The sequence below is a fragment of the Haliotis rubra genome, unplaced genomic scaffold, assembly GCF_003918875.1.
Source record: "Haliotis rubra isolate DU_JTF1 unplaced genomic scaffold, ASM391887v1 Scf399, whole genome shotgun sequence".
Taxonomy (NCBI): domain Eukaryota; kingdom Metazoa; phylum Mollusca; class Gastropoda; order Lepetellida; family Haliotidae; genus Haliotis; species Haliotis rubra.
In genome coordinates, this window is record NW_025767078.1 from 230,017 (window position 1) to 252,299 (window position 22,283).

Sequence of the window (22,283 nt, forward strand, 5' to 3'; positions counted from 1 at the left end):
GCCTCCCTTGGCGGAAGTACCGGAAGTAGCACTAAGCGATATTCCAATCAACAAAAATATGACAAGTATCGAAAGGTTAGCACTTTATTTAGATAGTTTTATCTCACACTTTTGCAGTTCCTGTGAGATACGCATGGTCACTTTTTGCAGGATGCAGTGTTTTGTCTCTCTGTTCCAAAAATGTGTAGGAAATATGGGCCGACGTGTATAATTTATTATGTTAATCTTTTTATTAAATCGTGAAAACAGCACGCTCCACAAACGGATAGATTCTCAAAGTGATATAGTCATAATATAGCAAAGTTTATGACTCTGATGCTTATAACTTCTTTGACGTCTTGATATGGAACCAGTTCCATGATTACCAGGACTGACACAAACACACCACTCGCTGTCTTTGGAAGTTCGTGCCAAGCCGGTCTTTGTCAGGTCCTGTTTCTGTCACAAAAAAAAACAACATCGTTATTTTTTGGCACTTTTTAATTGTACTTGGGAACTGTAGGAGATCTTTTGAAATGTGTATAGAATGTAAATATGCGTCCGAATATTGTACTTGTTGTTGAATCTGCCGTCTTTACTAGATGCACTGTTCTGCAATTCAGTCAACTCAGCTGACAAACGACCCCAAATTGAGATCTTATGGTTATCTACCACCTTTACACATGGGAACCCTCTTTCATTGTATTTGTTAGAAATGTTCTATCTCAGGATAGAAACACTTTCACACTATCAATCACTGTACATGCTGTATTGTCTGGTTCAGACTCTAGTATTTACACACCACTGTGAACACCCCAAATACTAACTTCAAGGGTCCTCTCAGGAAATTTTAAGGTCTTGTAAAGTAATGAAATAGTGTAGCATACTGCACTTTAAGTAGAAAGAAATATGTTTATGACAGGAATATTTATCATCTCAGAATTTGGCACAGTGAATATAATTGTGCATGTCTTAGGACGAAATATATATTTTGCCTTCCTCCGCACTGGACACACATCATTGTGTTCTGCAACAGACAAACAACAAACTGTGCTAGATTGAGTATTCATATGCATGACTGTCTGACCATGGACAACAGAATTCTGCTTGACAACGACATTAGAACCTATGTCAAAACGTCACCTCCACAGAATAAAAGAAGTTGTATATCCATAATAATTGTCATTATTCTTTATACAAATGTTATTTAAGTTCATAATGAAACAAAATTGAGTACAGTCATTGATAGTTGTACATGTCATTGAAAGATATGAATGAAATAAATACAGGTATCCAAGTTGTAAAAGAAACATTGAGCCATTACAGAGAGTGTTGTTATCAATGGTTATACTGTTTTATTATAAAAAGTTTCACATCTGTTAGTAGGCAATTAGGTACAAATTTGCTGGGTACTTGTGAATTATTTTGTGTGTTTCCCCGGAGAGTGAGAGAGAAAGTCAGGGTTTGATCCACGGGACACATTACATCAAAAGACGTTAAAAGATGGTACTTTTTGTTACCCTGCCTGGTGCTTAGGATCAGCTTAAGGGGGCATACAACAATGGCTTTTCAGCTTGAACTTAGTACATTGGGTAGCATGGTATCTTAGCAATGGTTAGTGGCCAAGTACTTCAAACCAGCATTCGTCTAGAACAGTACAAAGCAGATGCAGCCATACATATGCATGCTCATCACAAAATAAGTGCAATAATCTGGAACGTGATGTCCCATATACATTTGTGCTGATATGATAGCATGTTATTTTGGCTTTTATTTATTTTTAATGCTTACATGTTGGAATTCATGCTTGTCAGAAGAGGTGATTTGAAGGTTAAACATGTTAATGGAGGCTGGCCTGATGAACTGGGTGATGCTTGTCATAGTATTCAAACTGCATAGAGCATTGCTGATAATGTCAATCACTAGATCATCTCTCTGTGGCTTGATTATTTACCATGTTTACAGACCGCCATCATACATGTGAAGATCTCTTAGAATTTTGATATTCAGCAACCCGTACATACATCCTTGTCAAAAGATACAACTTTCAGCATAGGGTGGACTGGCCTTACAACTTGGTTGATTCTTGTCAAAGTATTCCAACTTCATAGATCATTGCTCATGATGTCAATCACTGGATTGTTTCTCAGAATTTGGACATTCGGGTAGCCATAGTGGTACATCCTTGTCAAAAGATGCAACTTTCAGTTAGAATCCCCACATGGGTACACTTGGTGAAGCTTGTTTCTGGTGTATTCGTGATGTTGCATGGAATATTGCTAAAATGATGTCAATCACTGGATTGTTTCTCAGTGGCTTGATTAATTACAGACCGCTATCATATATCTAGAATATTGGTGAGTTTTAGATAAACAAAATGTTGTTAATAAAATAGAAATATACCAGGAATTTCCTGACCTGATGTTTGTTTGTTTGTTGCAGTGGGGGAAAGTTCCTATGACTAACATGCGAAATGAGTGGTAGTTGGATAGCAGAGGCAAGGCTCTGGCCACAGGTGCTGCTTGATGCCAAGTGGATTAAAACAGACATACAGGTAGGCTGGTAGTTTTAGTCCTCATGTTAAATTGTACAATGTCTCAAGCTCCCTGTTGATATGATTGGCAATGTATGACTAAAGCATCTGGAAGGATTTTGAAGTTGAAAGGACATGAATACATTGCACTATTTTATGTCATGGCATTTCAGAGCTACTTCTGGCTCCTTCTTCAGGTGAATGCTTTGTGACATTGGTTTTGTTATCCATGGAAGTGGCATGTATTAACATGATTAATGTAAGACTAACATAGCAACCTGTGAAGATTTAGGGAAAGAACTGATCTCAAGTGACCTTTCTTGCACTCCTTTGGGCAAGAAGGATGACTTGTATGAAATGTGAGGTCAATTTACAGGTCAGTAATTGTCAACTGATTATGATGACCTACTTTCCTCATTATTATTTATTGATATGGTTCCCAGTGCCTCTGTAGAAATTAGAATTCATCTATATCTGTGTGAAAATGTTTGCTTTAAATGTGTAATAAATATATGTTCTTTGATCTAAATAGTCTTATTTAGTTTACATTATCATTGCCTTGACAATGCTGAGATTTGTTTGAAACTTTTGTCAAGAGTCATCAGAGTTCGAAATGATCGAACTATTATTTTCTAAAATGTTGCAGATTTTGGGTGTGTAAAAACAGATTACTGCCCTTGTCACACACCATGTATCTTCAAACTTGAAATAAATGGTACCTGAGACCAGACCAATTTTATTTATTGTTTTACGGATCTGCCAGTTGTATTTTTTCAAGAATAAGAAAGAAAAAAATTAATTAATTTCCCCAACTCAAGAAAATAAATTCTATAGGTTGTATTGACCAAAAATGTAAACTTACACGAAAAAATGTTTTAGTTTTTTTTTTGGCCCCATACTCTTCATAAATTGCCAAAAGTAAAATAATTTTAGTATTTGACTGGTGATATTATTTCTTTAGGTTTCTGGTGATAGGCGGTGGGGTAGCCTTTTTTTTCCCTCCTGCCTTTAGGTTTTCTAAGGACAAAAATCTGTAAAACAAGAAATAAAATTGGTCATGCCTGATTGACATTTGTATAGTAATCTACCTTTGAAAGAATGGACTAATATCAGATGGACTGGCTCAGTAACATGGATAATTGCATGTCACCATACCTGATAATATGTTGCTCGTTCTATCAACCACTAGTTTGTCTCACATACTTAATTGATTAGAGACTTCTATGATAACAAACAGATGGAATACTGCTTACTACAAAAGCACTTACCCGCATTCACTCACTCACATTAACCACCATATACAGTGTTTCCGCTGACTTAATTATTTATAGGACACAAAAGCACTTACCCGCATTCACTCACTCACATTAACCACCATATACAGTGTTTCCGCTAACTTCATTGTTTATAGGACACTGTCTGGTGACCTAAAATTTTACCGGTCATGAATGAAATTTGCCGGTCATATCCTATTACCATACTTTAGACTTTAAGTACTTACTTTAAAGTTATTTTTAGCCTGGGTATTTCCAAAGCATAACAGTTTTTGTGACCATGAAAGCACAGCCAAGACTGTAATTTCGCTTACCCATGATGTTTTTATTTTAATACATGATCATTTACCGGACACGGTGTCCTGCTGGCTTTCAATTTACCGGTCCCTAACAAATTTTACCAGCGATTTTCAGGTATATACCGGAGAACGGAAACACTGATATAGCTAGAGTATTGCTGAGTGTGGGGTTAAACAACAAACATTCACATATTAGTAGGAGTTATATGTGTGTTTGAATGCAGCTATGTTTTGCTAGGGGTCAGTTATCTGGTCAATATGAACCAGCTTGCTGTTCTGGTTGCTGATGCTCAGGTGATTTTTAATGGTGAAAATAATAATTAGCCATTTAGATGTTGACAAAATAATAGCAGAAATGATAAACTGCATGCTAGAAACTGTTGCTAATGACATCATCATCAGTCTTATAAGGTGTTCTTTCTTGTAGGAAATTGGTTGTTTTTCTAGATATGAATAGATGAAATGTTGCTGTTGCAGCTCACAGCAACATTTACTCACTCAGGGATTTACCTGGAGTCCTGTATTTGAAGGTCCCTGGGACTCATACTCTTAACTTTCATGGGTCCTGGACAACAAAATGGGGGTCCCAGACACTTAAATATTATTATTAATACTTTTATTGTATTGTGTATCATGATCATCACATTGTTACGGTAATTAAATTGCAAATAATACCATAACCCAGCTAGTAGCAAACTCAGTGATAACTTATTGTTACTTGATTGGAATTTTTACAAAAATATTTGGACTTTTTCTGCGACCCTGTGGATGCGCTAATAAATTTTATTGCATCCATTGTCAATTTTTATGCAGATAGGATGTAAGAATTTGCGTCCTGTAAATTTCCTGCTCACTTGTTCAGGAGATTGTATTTCACTATTCATTGTAGCCTCCATTTTATTGTTCCTATCCTTATGTCACGTATGTATTAACATGTTCACTGTATGTTCTCATGATCAACATAATTTCCCTGTAAACATGACACTCATGAAGATCTGTGTTAGAACTGGTCAGCAGCAAGAGGTGTAAGAGGTGACTAATGGGATTGGATGGTCAGGCTTGCTGACTTGGTTGACCCATGTCGTATCCCAATTACCTAGATCAGTGCTCATGATGTCGGTCACTACATTATCTGGTCCAGACTCATATTACAGACCAGTGCCACATAGTTGTAATATTCGTCTTTGAGACATTAAACAACAATCAAAACCCATTAAACATGGCAAGCAGTTACTGAAATGATGAAATGGCCCACATAGCCAGAATGTCATATGTGGCTGAAAGGCAGAAACTTGTGTGAGCAGTGGTGAGAAGAAAATTTGCCTCACTCTCAAGTTACATCTTCACCTGGTGAAATTGCTTGAGAATTGCTCAATGCAGTGTGAATTATTAATATCTCAAGTGTGAAACAAAAGCAGCAGGAATAATCTGTGGTTAACATGGTTAAGGGGAGAGAACTGTGTCAAACATATCTTTCAGTGCTGTCTATTTATCAAGCATGTTTAAAAAAATGTAATGTCTCCTAGAGCTTGTAGAGAACACCATGTCAAATAGAATGATAAATGTACACTGCCATCTGTGGAATCCTATTATTGGGATAATTTCCCAAGTCATAGTGGTTGATATAAGATACACGAGGCATTTCACATGCTCTGGGCCATCAGTGATTTGAAAGGGCTGTACTTGTACATGCTTTCTGACCCTGGGTCTATGGAGAGATTCTGTTCTGTATAAGTTCCAAAGATGTGTGCAGTTGCTATTCTCAGCTCCAAGCTATCTCATTCAAAAACAAGACATCTGTTCATCTAAATTGGGACAGTGACTTGGTTGACACATGTCGTCAGTTCTCAGTTGCATAGATTGATGCTTATGCTGTCGATCACTGGATTATTTACAGACCACCACCATATAGCTGGAATATTGCTGAGTGTGGCGTAAAACTAAATTTACTCACTGACTAACATAAGATTAATCTCAATACCTCAGAGACTTCATGCATTTGATTACCTGTTCATTTGTAATGTATATGTCATGGGTTTCCTTCAGGCCTCTCAGTAATATACTGCATGTGCGAGCGTATGTACGTGCGTGTGTGTGTGTGTGTGTCTGTGTGTGCATGTGTTTGTACATGTAAGTTTGCCTGTATGAACAATATCCTATTGTTATTTTTATTAACTGTGCAGAATTGTGTCCCATAGCTGTACACAGGACAATAGTTTAGTTTCATGGTTCATATCACACTGTGATAGGAAAAGATATGATGGGGCCATTAAAATGAATATGAATGTTATAGGAAAATGACTGGTCGTAGCATCATAGTTCATTCCGTTTGTGGAAACAACCAGTCAACAACTGGTGGTCTTTTTTGAGGAATGCAGATTAAAACTTTTATTGTTAAAGTCGTGAATGTTTGTCATTTCTGTGGATCACTGTGGTGATGCAGGATTTAATCTGCCAGTCCTTAAAGGCGACCAAATATGTCAGTAGTTAGGTTCTGTGATTTAGTTGAAGGAGCTTGATGGGCAAGCTGTCTAAGCCACCAGGCTAGTGATCCAGCGAGGTTGAGGTGCCGGAATCGAGCCCATTTGTGAGCCCACTAGTGACTGGGTGTAAAAGTCTTGGACTCAACTTTGTGTGCAGACTCTTTCAGTGTTGTCACAACCCCTAGTGTACAGTACACAACCCTGTGCACTTAAAAGAACCCACAAATCCGTTGGTATATGACCAGATGGTGGCCACATGAATACGTGCAAACACCTAGTTGCGGGTACAGCAACGTGCAGTAAACTTGGACAATGTACTGTGACTATGTGTCCCAGTCCACCCAGCTGCGAATGGGTACCTCGTAAGGATGGGAAAGTCACATTAACTTCGCCTCATGGTTGCACTAGTTGTATGATCCCCAGGGAGTAAAGATTGAAAAAATATGATGCGCTGTTCAGATTGACATCCAATGAATGAGGGAAAAACAAAGCACTTTGAGCATGCATGTAGATAGGATGGACTATAGCTCTATACAAATACCCAAATATAATATGTCTACATGCCCACTTGATTATCTGGTCAAAAATTGTATCATATACCGACCACCTTCTTTCAGTCAGGATATTGGTGTGTACTGTAAACAGCACTGAGACTTGCATAAGATCCGTGACACCAAACTTTAGGCCAATTACCAACTATTTTGAACAATGTACGTGAGAGACACCGACAACATATGACTGGTCACCACCACTGTACATCTCTGTTACCTGGCAATTGCTGTAGGGTTTGTTTAGGAGGCTTTACCGTGGTAAAATCTGATGAACAATTATGATTATATTGTTTCCAAATACCCACAGATGCTGAAAACGGCCATGTGTGTTCCTTCTGTTTTCTTTGTTTGATAAAATACAGACACATCACACATGCCTACAAAACATGAAGCTCCATGTGAATCCCAGCTGTCAACAGTTTGTAATGTTTGTGTACACAGATGCCTCAAACAGTTACGGAGAATAAACTACAGCGAAATTAATTATCTAGGCTCCAAACAAAGTGCCCCTCTTAATGCAAATTGGAAAATATTATTGATATTTTGCTCAAAATTGGGATTTATGTTTCAAAGCTTTTATTTTCTGAAGTGCATCATATTAACACTGTAATTCCTGTCATTCATTATCTTCATGTCAATGATCATGTTTTTGAAATACAAGTCATGTTTTCAAAGCGTTGGTATTAGTTATATATATGATAACATGAATTGACATTTTTTTCCCAGTTTTGGGGTAGCCTTGTCGTTAAACTTAAAGCGTTTGTTCATCACGCTGAAGACCCGGGTTCGATTCTTCACATGGGTACAATGTGTGAAGACCATTTCTGGTATCCCCCACCGTGATATTGCTGCAATGTTGCTAAAAGCGGCGTTAAATCATACTCACTCACTCAATTCCAGTTGGAGAATATTCATTGTCATATGATGCAGATTACAGACTGTAGGTCGGCCTCTTAGGATGACTAATAAATCCCTGAGACAATAACATATAATTTATCTGCAGAATATCCAAGTTCACATATTTTTCTTAATTTAGTCAAAAACTAATACCATACATGACTGTAGATAAGCCAGATTTTGAGGTCCAGAAAAAGCATTATGTAGAAAGGGGTCAGCATATCTAAAAATTTTGCTTTTTTGATCAATCTATTTAGTTAGTTAGGATGTGCCTAAGTTTGTGTATTAAGGTACCATTTTGAATCTGTGACAATTATATCTTCCAATTTTTGATAAAACGAAGCCAGGACATTTAAGTTATGATAATCAACACAAGTAACATTTCATGAGCGTCAAGCATCACATTTGACACCTTTAGCAAATAGACAAATTGCAAGGACAGCACTATAAGACAGTTAACCATTAGTTACAACATAAAAGACCCCATGATCAGATAAAGAGGTCAACTTTTGCTACATAATATGTGCTGTCGGGGTACAGCGGTGCCTGCAGCAGACCTGTAGACTGGAATTGTTCAAGGCACAGCCAATATATGTTATCTTGGCGTTACCCCTAAAGATAACAAGACAACAGCCTTTTCTTATTTCAGAAGCAAAAATAGAATGCATGTTGCAGATGTTTTGAAGAGTAAAATATAGCTAGGCCTGAATTCTTCGTCAGTGACTCATTTGAGGGTTTGAAAACCAGGCATCTTCGTCATGTGCATTTTGCGGCTTCGTGAAAACTTGATCCTTACTTTGCACTCCTGATATTCTGATGACTGTTTCCTGCGTATCATGTGTAAGGGTTTAAATACTTTCTGAAATTGATACATGCTTGATTTAACTGGTTTTTGGCAGTTGCATCTGTAAAACAATTTAAAGTGAGCTATGATTTGATGGTAGACATGGTAGAATTCTGGATATAGACAAACATATTTAATCTTTAAAGTTTTGATTCAAGTTAGGCAGTTAGTTATGGCCATTTTACGTCAGTCTTAAATGATAAAAAAATTATTCCTACATTAATACAGCAGATATTAATAGTTTGCTATACAGTATGTTCCATCCGGGTGTACAAGTATGGGCTTGTAGACTCATAATGTTTTAGCACAGGTTGATTGTGAACCATGTGGACAGATGACAGTGTAATATGTGTTAGGTTTCACTTTTTTAGTTTCTATACTTCAAACAAGTTTGTCATAACAAAACATGCATAGCTTAGTCACCTTCCTCTACTCAGTGTTTACTTATTAATCATTTGGCATAAGTTTGTTGGGGTCGATTGGTTTAAGTGCAGTTTCTGTTTAAAAGATGTGCAGGATGTTTGTGTAAAATGTATTTGCTTCTGTCAGACTATCAATCCCTCTATCAACCTGTCCATCAACCTTTTAAATCAACCTACCAGTCAACCCACCTATCAGCATGGCCATCAACCAACATGTCAACCACTCCATCAAACCATCAACCACATACCCCATCAGAACTCCCTTGTAATTGTTACCTATTCAAAAATATTTCTTATGTAAAGTTTATATGATTTGCCTTGTTTGTCATGACAAATTCAAAAAGGCTGTTTGATTAACATAGGAATACAAGTATCTTATCGGCGAAAGATACGAGAAGCACCCATAAAATGTTGGAGAGTTTCTGATAACTCCATATTCAACAGTCCAGGTTCAGATGAGTGTAAAACTGAGGCTGGTATCATCATGATTATTATCACATTTTCAAACATGAGAATGTAGTTACATCACTTTGCTGCTGTTGGTATTTCTCCGTCATTTTACAGACACCCCATGATGGTGTTAAATACAGTCAGAGTACCTTGAAACTTCATACTTCAAATAGTTAATTCTGATTCATCGGTTCGGTCTCAAATAACATTTGGGAGAAATGAGGCTGAATTTCTAACATAAGAGACCAATTCCTGTTCATATATAAGTTTAATTCCATGGTTTTACCTCGACTCACAAAAATGGGGTCCTGGGGACCTCTAATTATTAATATTAAAGGTCCTAGCAGGCAATATGAGGCCCTGTGAAGTTACGGTGTAGAGAACTGTATGTTTCGAGAATTTTTATAAAGCCTGGAATGAATCATTGATCATATGGACTGGTGGATGAAATAATGCTAGTAACTGCTCTAAAAGAAACAGCCAAACACTTAGCACAGTCATGTGTTGTCGGTACAATGAATAATATTGTGCATCCTTCAGGACACAGTGAATCTATTTTCTGCATCCATTCTCTACATTTGTCCATACTGTCGCGTAAAACCCTGAAATTCACTTTATTATTTTGAAATACGAATAAAATGAACCTGCTTTCAAACAGATATAATAAAATAAACTTCAGTTATTATTTTCAATATTTTAAAAATAAATATTGCTTCTCAGGGCCCCAGAATTCCCAGCTTGTCTTAGCACTAGTGGAACCCCATGTTCCCTACAAGTGAGTGGATGATGTACCTATGTGAGGTCTTGGTATTAACATCATGGTTCCTATCGTACTCTGGAACCTGCAGCTTAAGGTTGCTGGAGACGTCAGTCAGTGTACGAGGAGAGACCAGGTTTCAAAAGCGACCTGCTTCACGCAAGGGTCTTGAACTGTTCCAGCCTTGTCTATCCGTTGAGTATAGTCAGGGAAACACAAAAAATCAGACAGTTACCCAATCCCCTTGACCTTTATGTAGTCTTGGACAAGATAACATGGGAATAGTATAGCATACCATTTTCTGGCTTGGTATTCTGGTCATATCTCAGTGTATCTATGATACAGAATTGCTACATGACTGGTTTTATCTCACTGCATTCTCGCAGTTATAGCTATTGGTGGAAACCTAGTCTGTCTCACAGTCCCTGAACCATATTATTTTCCCTACTGCCTAGCCCTCCCTGCAATGCTAAAGCTCTAAATGAAGCAAGTCTAGATTTCCTCAGATTCAGGCAGTCTCTGGTCTCCTGGGGCTCCTTTTCAATTTAAATAGGTTTATTTGTTACAGTCAAAACAATATATATTCAGAGACTAAGCATTAGTCTAGTGGAAACCCAGTAAGCCTAATGTGATTACACAGGGTAATGCTGGCACATAGTGTTTGATATGTGGCGATTGTTTACCTACACATGCCCTTGTGGTAGATGGCAGAGAGGAGGTTTTACTCTCGATGTTGCTACACACAATATCGGGTTAGACTCTACCAATTATGAGATGTGTTTGGCTATGTGAGTGAAAACATCTCCTGCTTCTCCTAAAATAACCTACAGCATCTCCAGCAAGGCTGATCGACTTGTGTGGAAGCTGCTGCTGCTGTAGTACCACTACAGGGTTTATGGGGATGCTGTAAGTTTGTGAGAGCAGTCTGCGAGTCGTTGAGAGGAGTGGTTGAGATGAGGAAGTAGACAGCACGGCCTGCTGGGTAACATCGCCGTGGTTACGGAAGTGGGAGAGGGCTTGTAAGTTGACGGGAGGAGAACCAGGTAAGTCACATGTCTGCTCTGCACAATCAATTCAGATTTCAGCTATGTCATGTGCATCATTTAAATTGATCCATTTATCTATTTGGATGTACAGTCTGGATGGTATTGTCGGTGGATTTGTTTGGTGATTCTGAGGAATAGGATTCATAATTAGTGTCATGGCTGCAGGGTTTGAAGATGTTTCCATGATTTGGGGTAAGATTTCTATTTATAAATATACCAAAGGTGTTATTTCCTAATGCTTGTTATGAGCCTTCATTCATTCAACGATCATGCAGCAGCTTCTTGTCATGTGATTGCCACTTTCGGTCAAAACAATTGCTGTCATGATTGAGCATGACAAAAAATAAATGATCTCTTCATAATTTGAGAAAGTATTCATATTAGATGAGTTTTACGGATAGCGTATGGTGAAGCATTTATGACTTTTCAAAAAAAGTGTTTTCTTTTTTCTAACAAGCATCATGATCATGATAATAACATGATGTAATATGATTATTTTTTAGCAAATTAATTCATACCAGGGTTTAAGAATGGTTTGTTTACTAGGACAAAGGTTAATTTTCATTCAAAAAGTCATAAAGATCTGTTTCAATTTTGGCAATTATAAGAAATAATGTTACAAAAAAATGCTAAAATCACAAAAATATTCAGTCAAATATTAGTCTCTTGCAAAATCACGTGATACTTAAATTATTTGCAACTGGCAACGTGTATGAAGTGTATGGGCATATGTTTTGGGTTCAGAGCCATGCCATTACGTACATGACACAAGTTAACAGAAGTAGCTATAGAAACTATGTATGTACAATAGCAATCCCACTTTGTCTTTAGGATTTACTCACTGTCCAAAAGGCATCACTTACTCCTCACAAATCAGATTTCCTTCTCTTTAATGCCTGAGTCTGCAATAAACATTGAACAAATGGCCATTGGTGCCATGTCATGCATGGAGACATCAGTAAACAGGGTTGTAGCTCGGAGATCGTCCCCTTCAGATAACATGGCTGCTGACTTGTGCATCAGTGGATGTAAGCAGACGACGCAGGGCTAAATTTGCAAACATCCAAAACTGCATTTGTTTCGATACACGTAATAAATAAGTGAAAAATGTAGAAATGAATAATGTTTTAAATTTAAATAAAACGATGTGAACCTTTTCTGTTTTATTGGTTTACATATTCAGCCTGATCGCGTTATGTAAGCACTTATATTATAATCAGTTGTAAACATTGTAAATGTGATTGTTTACCTTCTCACAAATAATACCCAAGGAAGTTGAGGATTGGCTAAACAGACTAAACACGCTAAAGAGGTTACGTGGCATCTTCCTCCTTCCTGATGAGGAAGGAGTTGTACAAACATCGTGCTGAGCTGGTACTGAAGCTGATACTGTTGAAGCTATACAGGTGCTATATTAACCTCAGCTACGATTTCAAAACATTTTGGTCAGTGTCAGTTTGACAGTATTTCATCTGACTAACTAGCAGAAGAAAGTAATTAGATTACTGAAACTGCTTCCGTGAATTTCTACAGGTCTTATTCGCGATAGTACTAGTAGCATGATTAGTGATATGGTATGTTTGGGTGGGTGAGAAAGCCTAATGGTTAAAGCATCCGCTTGTCACATTGAAGACCCGGGTTCAATTTCCAACATGGGTACAAAGTGTGAAGCCCTTATCTGGTGTCCTCTGCCATGATATTGCTGGAAATTTGCAAAAAAGCAGTGTAAAACCATACTCACTCACTCACTTTCATTTATTTCTTACCCAGGGAGTGAAATCATTTTTAAAGAGTGGGATGATGTTAGTTCTTAAATCATTCTTAAAATGTTATATGTTTTTGGTAACATGTTTGGAAGCAGAGGTAAATGAAAACAGAAAATACTGACAAACTGTTGAGGGTGGAATAGCCATGATAACAGCATTGTAAACTTTATTCAAAGCTCTTTCTACAGTGTCTGTGGGACAGTGGCGTAGCCTGGTAGTAAAGCGTTGCTCATCACGCCGAAGTCCCAGGTTCAATTCCCTACATGGGTGCAATGTGTGAAACCCATTTCTCATGTCCCCCTCTTGATATTGCTGGAATATAAAAGCAGCGTAAAACCATACTCACTCACTTACTCACCAGTTTCTTGGTGTAGGCAGTCTGTCTCCCACTTTGGCCCAGGTGGACTGTAATGCTGTTGCTGTAGATGAAGCAAGTCTAGATTTTCTACAGGTGGACTGGGGCTCTTTTTCACTTTTCATGCTGTTTATTGTTTCTATCAAAATATTATGGGTTTTTTCAGAGGCTAAGACAGTTAGTCTAGTCTAGTCAGCATGTTGGTATGTGGCGTTGTGTATTTTTGCAGTAAAGACTTCATATCAAATTATTGCTTTGTCTTTGATGAAGACAATATTGTGTTTAGGTGTAAAGCCTGCAGCTTTCTATCAGACAGATATATCTGGAGCTGTGGGAGGGAACTGAGAACAAAGCCTGATTAAAATAGATGCACAGACCTAGGGGGAATACAGTGATGCTAGATGCTGGGTCTGTCTCATGACATTCAGTGCTAAACCATGTTTAGGGATGACACTGATCAGTAGGAGGCAGTGAAATGTTACAATGACCACTGAAGTGAATGAGTGAGTGAGTTAAGTTTTACACCGCACTCAGCATTATTCCAGCTATATGGCGGCGGTCTGTAAATAATCGAGTCTGGACCAGACAATCCAGTGATCAACAGCATGAGCATCGACCAGTAACTACTGAAGCTTGGATTGTTCATTGTCATTGAAAACTATGTTGTTTGTTGTGGGTATAGTTTAGTTAATATAAATGTTGAGCATCAATAAGGTTGATGTTGATGATAGTGATGATGATGTGATAGTTGTGTGAAGATGGTGGTGATAAGTTACATGGTGAAGGTTGCAGATGTTGCGATGATGGCGGTGATGATGATGATGATGATAATGATAATGATGATGTCATAACCGTGATTGTGATGATGGTGATGGCAACTGCAGTGATGTTATGGTGATGGCAACTGCAGTGGTGATGATGATGATGATGATGATGATGATGATGATGGTGAAGATAGTGATGTAATTATGGTGATGGCAACTGCAGTGATGTTATGGTGATGGCAACTGCAGTGATGATGATGATGATGATAGTGATGTAATTATGGTGATGGCAACTGCAGTGATGTTATGGTGATGGCAACTTTGGTGATGGCAACTGCAGTGATGTTATGGTGATGGCAACTGTGGTGATGCCAACTGCAGTGATGTTATGGTGATGGCAACTGCAGTGATGATGATGATGGTGATGATAGTGATGATGGTGGTGATGATGGTGGTGATGACGACGACATATACATGTACCATAGTCAGTATTTCCTACCGGTACATGTTCTTGTATCCAGTAGGGAAGAGTTGACCCAGTACATGTACATCTGAAGATCACCATCAGTTATGCAGACAATGCCTACATTGGTCTGTACTATCACTGCAGGAGACAGAAGGAATCCCTCTCATTGAGAGATGGCCAGTAGACATGGCAGTGAGATGCTGCTAAATCATGCCTGGCTTATCCAGGTGGTACGCTGATGCTGCTACAGTTGGGGGATGATTAAACAAAGGAGATACTATGAGCACCGAAGACGATACTATGTAGATTAGATACATCTGACTAACCATCAGAATGCAGGATTGAAAAATTTCATGTTAGAATATTGATCAAGATGTATATACGAAAATAGGTCCTCTTTTATGTCTAACTTTTCAATGTTTACTGTTATTGACAGTGTTGAAGTTTGAAATTGAGCCATTCCTGGTAACCACAGTCATGTTTGGTTACGATTGTTTTCTTCATATTCTATCAAATTTGAGCAATCTTGGATTTAGTAATGAGAAAGTAGTAAAAGACGACTGTGTTGTGGAGGGGCTGGTTTACACTAGTCTCTGTATACAGAATCTGAAGATGTACATCTGGCAGATCATAGAATAGCTGGTGCCTACCATCACTGACCATGCTGACCGAGGAACGGCCAGTCTGAATGCCAACATATGTCCGTGAAGGGAAGACGTGGTCACTTGTTGTATACTCCTGTCTTCTTGTCCAGTTACAAGATGGTCAGTGGTTACTGCAGTACTGGATGAGGAAATACCTGTGTTGGTACTGCTGATACAAGGACAGTGATGGAGGCTGCTGCTGCTGCTGCTACTACTACTACTACCACTACCACTACCACTCCCACTCCCACTACCACTACCACTACTACTACCACTACTACTACTACTACTACTACTACTACAACCACTACCACCACTATTACTACTAGTAGTACTATCATTACTACTACTTCTACTACTTTTGATTCCCCACATGGGTTCAATGTGTGAAGCCCATTTCTGGTGTCCACTGCTGTGATATTGCTGGAATATTGCTAAAAGCAACATAAAACTAAACTCACTCACGCACGCACGCACGCACTGACGCACTCACTCACTCACTCACTCACTCACTACTTCACACATGTCATCGTATCCCAATTGAGTAGATCGATACTTATGCTGTTCATCAATGGATTGTGCGATGTACCGGTAAACTTGATTATTTACAAATTGTTGCTATTAGTGTTGGGAATTGGTTGAAATCTCACAATTGATGATTGATTCAATTAGTTAGCATCATTTTTCAGATTTTTCTAATCAGGGGCCCGTTCCTGAAAGCGATCATAGCACTAAGGTGATCGTAACTCCCATACTTTAACATAGACTTACGACAGTCGTAGCGCTACGATCGCTTTGAGGAACGGGGCCCAGGTTGTTATTGCAGATATGTATAACATGATGCAACTTGCTACTTTAAAGTGATGACCAATATATCATGAACATAAACTTCACGGAGTCTTCAAGAAATATTCAGTCATGGCTTTTCAGTTAGTGAAGTGAGTTTTCTAAGAATTAAACACGTTTTCAGGCCCTGACACTTCAACGATATGTTCCATCGTCAAGTATTTCAAACACTAAAACAGTAGTTCCAAAATTGATTATGTTCGATTATGAGAAAACATGATCGATTGCTTGGTCGTTTAGTCACTGCGACCAATCTTCGTTTATTTCAATTAATCGGAACACCACTAGTCGCTGTATAGCTGGAATATTGCTGAGTGTGGCATCAATCAACAAATAAAACAAACCACTACTGGTACCATCACCACCACCACCACTACAACCACCACTACCACCACCACCGGGCGCTCGGCATTAATGGGTACAACAAGGACTGGGCGGCTCGGGAGTCAGTATAATGTGTCTGAGTGGGGTATTCATGCTTCACTGTGGCATGTTATCTGAGTGGGCTAGCACTATAAAACCAGCTTAAGTCTGGGCTAGTACAAGCAGCCGCACTCATACACATACACACACATGCACATCGTCATATGAACGAAATATTCTCAAGCACGACTCAGCGCATGCGCCAGTTATAGGTTGTGCGTTGACAGAGCTCTGGCAAAAATGTAAATATCTGATGAAATGCTGTACTTATGCTGACAAACTTGGTATGTACTGAGAGCTAGAGACTTTCTGCATAAGGTGATTCGATCAAAATTCTTACAAGCTTTGGCATATGTGTGGAAATGGAAGATTTCTATGTTGAATGTGCGAAGTGAGAGGACGCTGGACCGATGACCACTCAACACCCAAGCTGAGCTGTGAATACAAACAAACCTCCTATACAATGGCGACAAGTGACAGCGAGAGTGACGAAATCTACCCCACTCAAAAGGTAGTAAATATTGACAATGCTATATTCAATATGATTCACGAAAAATTTGGACAACTGGATAAGGAGTCATTTGAAAATGGTCTTTTGAATATATATGACAAGGAAGAGGAGAACTTAAATGACGTCCGTTACAGTATGTATGATGTTGCTAAGGAAAGGTGTAAAGACTTCCCACAAGGGAGTCTCTTGAAAAGAGTGCAGAGAATAGGATCGAGGAAGACGATGATGGAGAAGTATGCATCTGATGTGTACTATCTTTACCAATTCCTAACCGGGGGTATCTCAGCGAGTGCATTACAGAAAGAGGTACTAACAAAGGTTAAGACAAAGCACTCTACTACTGACAACATCTATCAAGAAATGATGAACGCAAAGGATAAAGATTCATTGTCTCTCATTTGTGCAAAAATGATAGAACTGCAGGATAGCATGCGCGAGCTTCGAATGCTACTGATAAGAAGATAGATGAACTGCATGACAAATTCAACTCGGATATGTTGAAAATGATTCGTGTACTGGAGGAGAAGAATGAAGCATTGGCTACAGCATCACGTGACCTTGAAAGGATGCGTAGCATTGAAGCTAAACTCAGATGTGATATGCAGATTCTCGTTTTCTCAACTGAGAGAGAGAGGCTCAAACACGCCATCTCAGGGATGATGTCTTAACGAACTTAGACTCTATCCAACGAAGAACAACTGGCATTGAGAGAATGATGACCTGTGGTAACAGACATAAGTTGGAGCCGCAGGCATTAGAGACTCTGTCATTGGAGTCTAAACAGGATGCTCAAGAAAAAGTAGAAACACAGATAAAAAGTATGGATGCTGATACAAACGGGGATGAAGTCATCATCACACACTGTGATACCAGTCTATCAGGAGAGCGACAGATATCACTAGAAAAACAGCACCATTCTGGACGTGCCGCGACAGAGAGCATTGAATCACCAGATGTTACATCATGCAATCAGCCTGACCTCACTCAACCCAAGCCACCTGACAATGAAGACAAATGCGGCGAGCACAAGAGTGAAGAAGCAAATGACTGTGACAAGAGGTCAGTTACATTTAACAATGAATGGTCGAGGGCTTTTCAAGGTGTTACACCCAGGTTTAAAACGAAGAGACTTGTCTTATCATTCGATGCGTGCTGACTGTGAACCAGTTAATGTGATCCAAGACGCAAATCTGCGAATTCACGCTTAAGAAACGTGGAGTGCATGTGACCAGTGTGAGACTACTGAAACTCTGGGAGGGTCCGACTCCAACTTACACTTTAAGAGTGAACGAGACAGCAGGAATGCCAAACTGATAACAGAAAATGAAAACTTCTGGCCAAAATATGTTAAATGTAGAGAATGGATACCCTACTCCAAAGTCAGGACAAAGCAGAACATACTAGATATTCACCATGGCTGCACGCCTCATATACTACATCATCATGCTTTGCATTTCCACATGGAATATAATGGTGCAATGTATAACAGTAATTACCTTGAAAACATTGCTGATACTTGTGACATTCTGGCTATAACAGAACATTGGTTAACGGATAACACTAAGTGTTACTTGAACAAATGAAAGGCGATTACGATTAGCGGCTGTAACCATTAAGTCCTCACAAAATAGCACGAGAGGTGAAGGCGGTGTGGCAATACTTGTGAAGAAAACATTAAGTCACAACTTTTATGTACATGAGACTGTGTTTACAGTCTGTGTGCTGCAACAATACAACGTGAACATTGTGTTGATTTGTCTATTGTTTGTGCACATCTACCCTCTTCTAACCAGAGTTATGAAACGAGGAAGATAGTGTAAAATGCATGTTCGGACACTGTGGATGAGCTCTCTTACACTGGTGTAACGCTATTGTGTGGAGATGTGAATACGGACATTTTCAACAAACCGAATTCAACGACGCTCAGTGCTATTGAAAAGGTATCTATCAGATCGGAATATGATTCCAACATACCAGGATATGAACAATATACCATCAACATGGCTTAAACAAATCTAACACACAGAGTTCAACTGTAGACTACATCTTCATTCCAGAATCGATACAGTCATCACTGCTAGAGACCGTCACCAATGACACTATTCCATATGATGTATCCGATCATGTGCCAGTGATGGTCACATTTATGAATGATTCATTTCTCACTGGAACACAATCATGGAAATGTAGTTCTCTCAAATGGAGTAAGGCCAACACGACAGATGTAAAGATGTACGAGTCTAAAGTGGCTATAGAGTTGGGTAGGATACTCCCCAGCGACCTTTGTGACAGAGGATGTTATTGACAACTATCTGGATACCATCACAACATGTCTACACTCAGCAGCAGCTGCCTATATACCACGGTGTGTACAGACCATACCTTAAACCCTACTGGAAAGGATCAAACCTGGACTATTACCACTTCCAGATGAGACAAGCAAAGCCACTGGGTATCCAAGGGGAAACCAAGACAAGAATACAACCAATCTTACATAGGCTATAAAGACTCAAAGAGAGAGTTCAGACAACAGATGAGAAAAGCGGAACGAAAATGGAAAAGAGAGAAATATGTTGAAATTAACACAGCTAGTGAAGTTGATATTGCCGAAGTTTTACAGAACTGTTAAGAAACAGAGAAGGAAAGCTGCATCAAATGTACAGAGCAGCATTAAGTATAAAGATAAATGTGCCTCTACTCCCATTGAAGTATGTGACCTGTGGTCGGAGTATTACTGTGACCTACTTTTCGCATACCGAAAAGCAACAACTTCGATGCTGACCATTTTGAATCTATAAACAATGCGGTCGAAGAGATAGAACGCTCTGATGTCCCATCGTGATGACCCAATATTGGAAAATGGTGTCTCTGTATCTGACATTCAAACTGTAGTGAAATCACTAAAGTTGAAGAAAGCGCCAGGACCAGACCTTATTACTAATGAACATATCCGATTTGCAGGTCCATGTCTGTAATGCGATCATCTGGCTCGCCTGTTTAACCTCATAATTGAGATGTGTTACATACCCAAGTCAATGCGGATAGGAACTATTCTCCCATTATATAAAGGTAACAACAGGGACAAGGCTGACCCAGCAAGTTATAGGGGATCAACGTTAACCTCAGCCTTCAGTAAACTGTTTGAAAAGATATTGTTAGGCAAAGTTGAAAATCATGTACAAGTAACTAATCCTGAATTTCCAAACAAACTTCAGTGTGGATTTAGAAAGAACACGGGCAACCATAGCTGTTCACATACTGAAAGAGACAATAGCGTATTACATGGAGAGAGAATCAAATATTTATGTTGGATTCTTGGACAATGAAAAGGCATTCGACAGGATTTGGCATAATGGACTTCTATTCAAATTGTTTGATATAGGTATTAACGGACGAGCGTGGCACTTGATTAGACACTTTCGATAAAGAAGCGCCTGCATGTGTTCAGTACAACGGCATCACGAAGTCAGTACTTTCCCAATCAGACAAGGAGTGGGGCAAGGAAGAGTGTTGTCTGCATGGATGTTCCTCCTTTACATCAATGATCTGATCACAGAACTCGACAATCTTAAACGGGAGCGTTGATTGGACAACATCATATACCCTCAGTGGTGCTAGCAGACGACACGACCCTGATCAGTACAACTAATCATGGTCTGCAGGCTTCACTCAACATTGTACATGATTACTCGTGCCTGTGGAGGTTGTGCTACAATCCAGCCAAGAGTTGCGTTCTTGTGTTCAAGGGAGGAGAGAAGGATATCAAGGAACCTTACTTTAAACTGAATAACATTCACGCGTGCCTGTAAAAAAATAGTACAATATACGCAGGATCTCTAGTTCATACCAAAACCAAAGTGAGAGAACGAGTCGAGCTTGTTCTTCTGCTAGACGGATAATAGCATCTCTCAAAGACGTTGGTCTTAGAGCAGGAGGCTTGAACCCAGTAATCTGTGCTAAGATCTGGCAGCGTATTATCTTGGCAAGTGCCCTGTATTCATGTGAACTGTGGGCTAACATCACAAGACCAGAAATAGAAGAATTAGAGAGGTTGCAGAGATACTTTGCACTAATCATTCAAAGGATTCCATGTGCGGTCTCCAACTGCTGCTACCACACAGACTCTCGGACTCTGCAGTATGGAGGCCACGATTGACAAAAGAAATTGAGCTACCTCGGCAGAATATGTCGTACGAGCTCAACCCAAATGATCAAGCTACTGTTTTATTTCAGATGTGGACAGTTCTTAAGTGGTAACTTCAACAAAAACTCTGTTATTCATGACTTGATTACTATATGTGCCAAGTATGAACTGTATCAATATCTGCTTCATTACATAGATAAGGGATTCTTTCCATCAAAATATGAGTGGAAAACTATATGTAGTAAAGCAGTGTTTACCAGAGAGAAGTCAGTATGGAGAAAGCAGTTATCCATGCGGCCCGACTTACAACGGTTTACTGCTATACACACGGGCCTCTCGTCCCATAGACTGTGGAACATGTGCCTACTGTTTGACCTGTACAGCAGGCCTGTGTACGCCCTGGTAAAGCTTGGGATACTACCGGTCAGTGCTGGACTCTGTCTTATATGTCGTGAGGAGACAGATGATATCGTGCAGCACCAGTTGTTGTGCTGCAGTGAACTGTTTAGCCAAAGAAATAACATGTATGAACGTTTGTTCGATATCTTGCCTCTAGAAACATATATCAATCTGGAGAGTAGCTCTGATAACACGAGAGTTATCACTCTACTTGGCGGAATCACACCTATCGTGGATAACATGGACATCCACATGTGGGCCCAGTTCATCGACATTGTAGCTAGGAACATTAGTTCCTGGAACCTACAGAGCAGGATCTACCTATGATTTGTAATCCATTCAGTGACGTCCCAGTGTATTATATATACGTATTATATATACATATGCTTAACTTTCTTTCACATTTTAAAATGATTTGTACATAATCATG

The 22,283-nt window shown here is 39.1% G+C and overlaps 1 protein-coding gene across 1 annotated transcript in view; it reads left to right on the plus strand.

The window, feature by feature from the left end:
• Positions 1-5: 5 nt before the first annotated feature.
• LOC124287017 (E3 ubiquitin-protein ligase HERC2-like) overlaps positions 6-22,283 on the plus strand; it is a 177,279-nt gene continuing 155,001 nt past the window's right edge. Inside the window, 2 exon segments of the mRNA XM_046723473.1 lie at positions 6-75; positions 2,422-2,533. Of these exon segments, the coding sequence (XP_046579429.1) occupies positions 2,453-2,533 (81 nt within the window). The 5' untranslated portion in view covers positions 6-75; positions 2,422-2,452.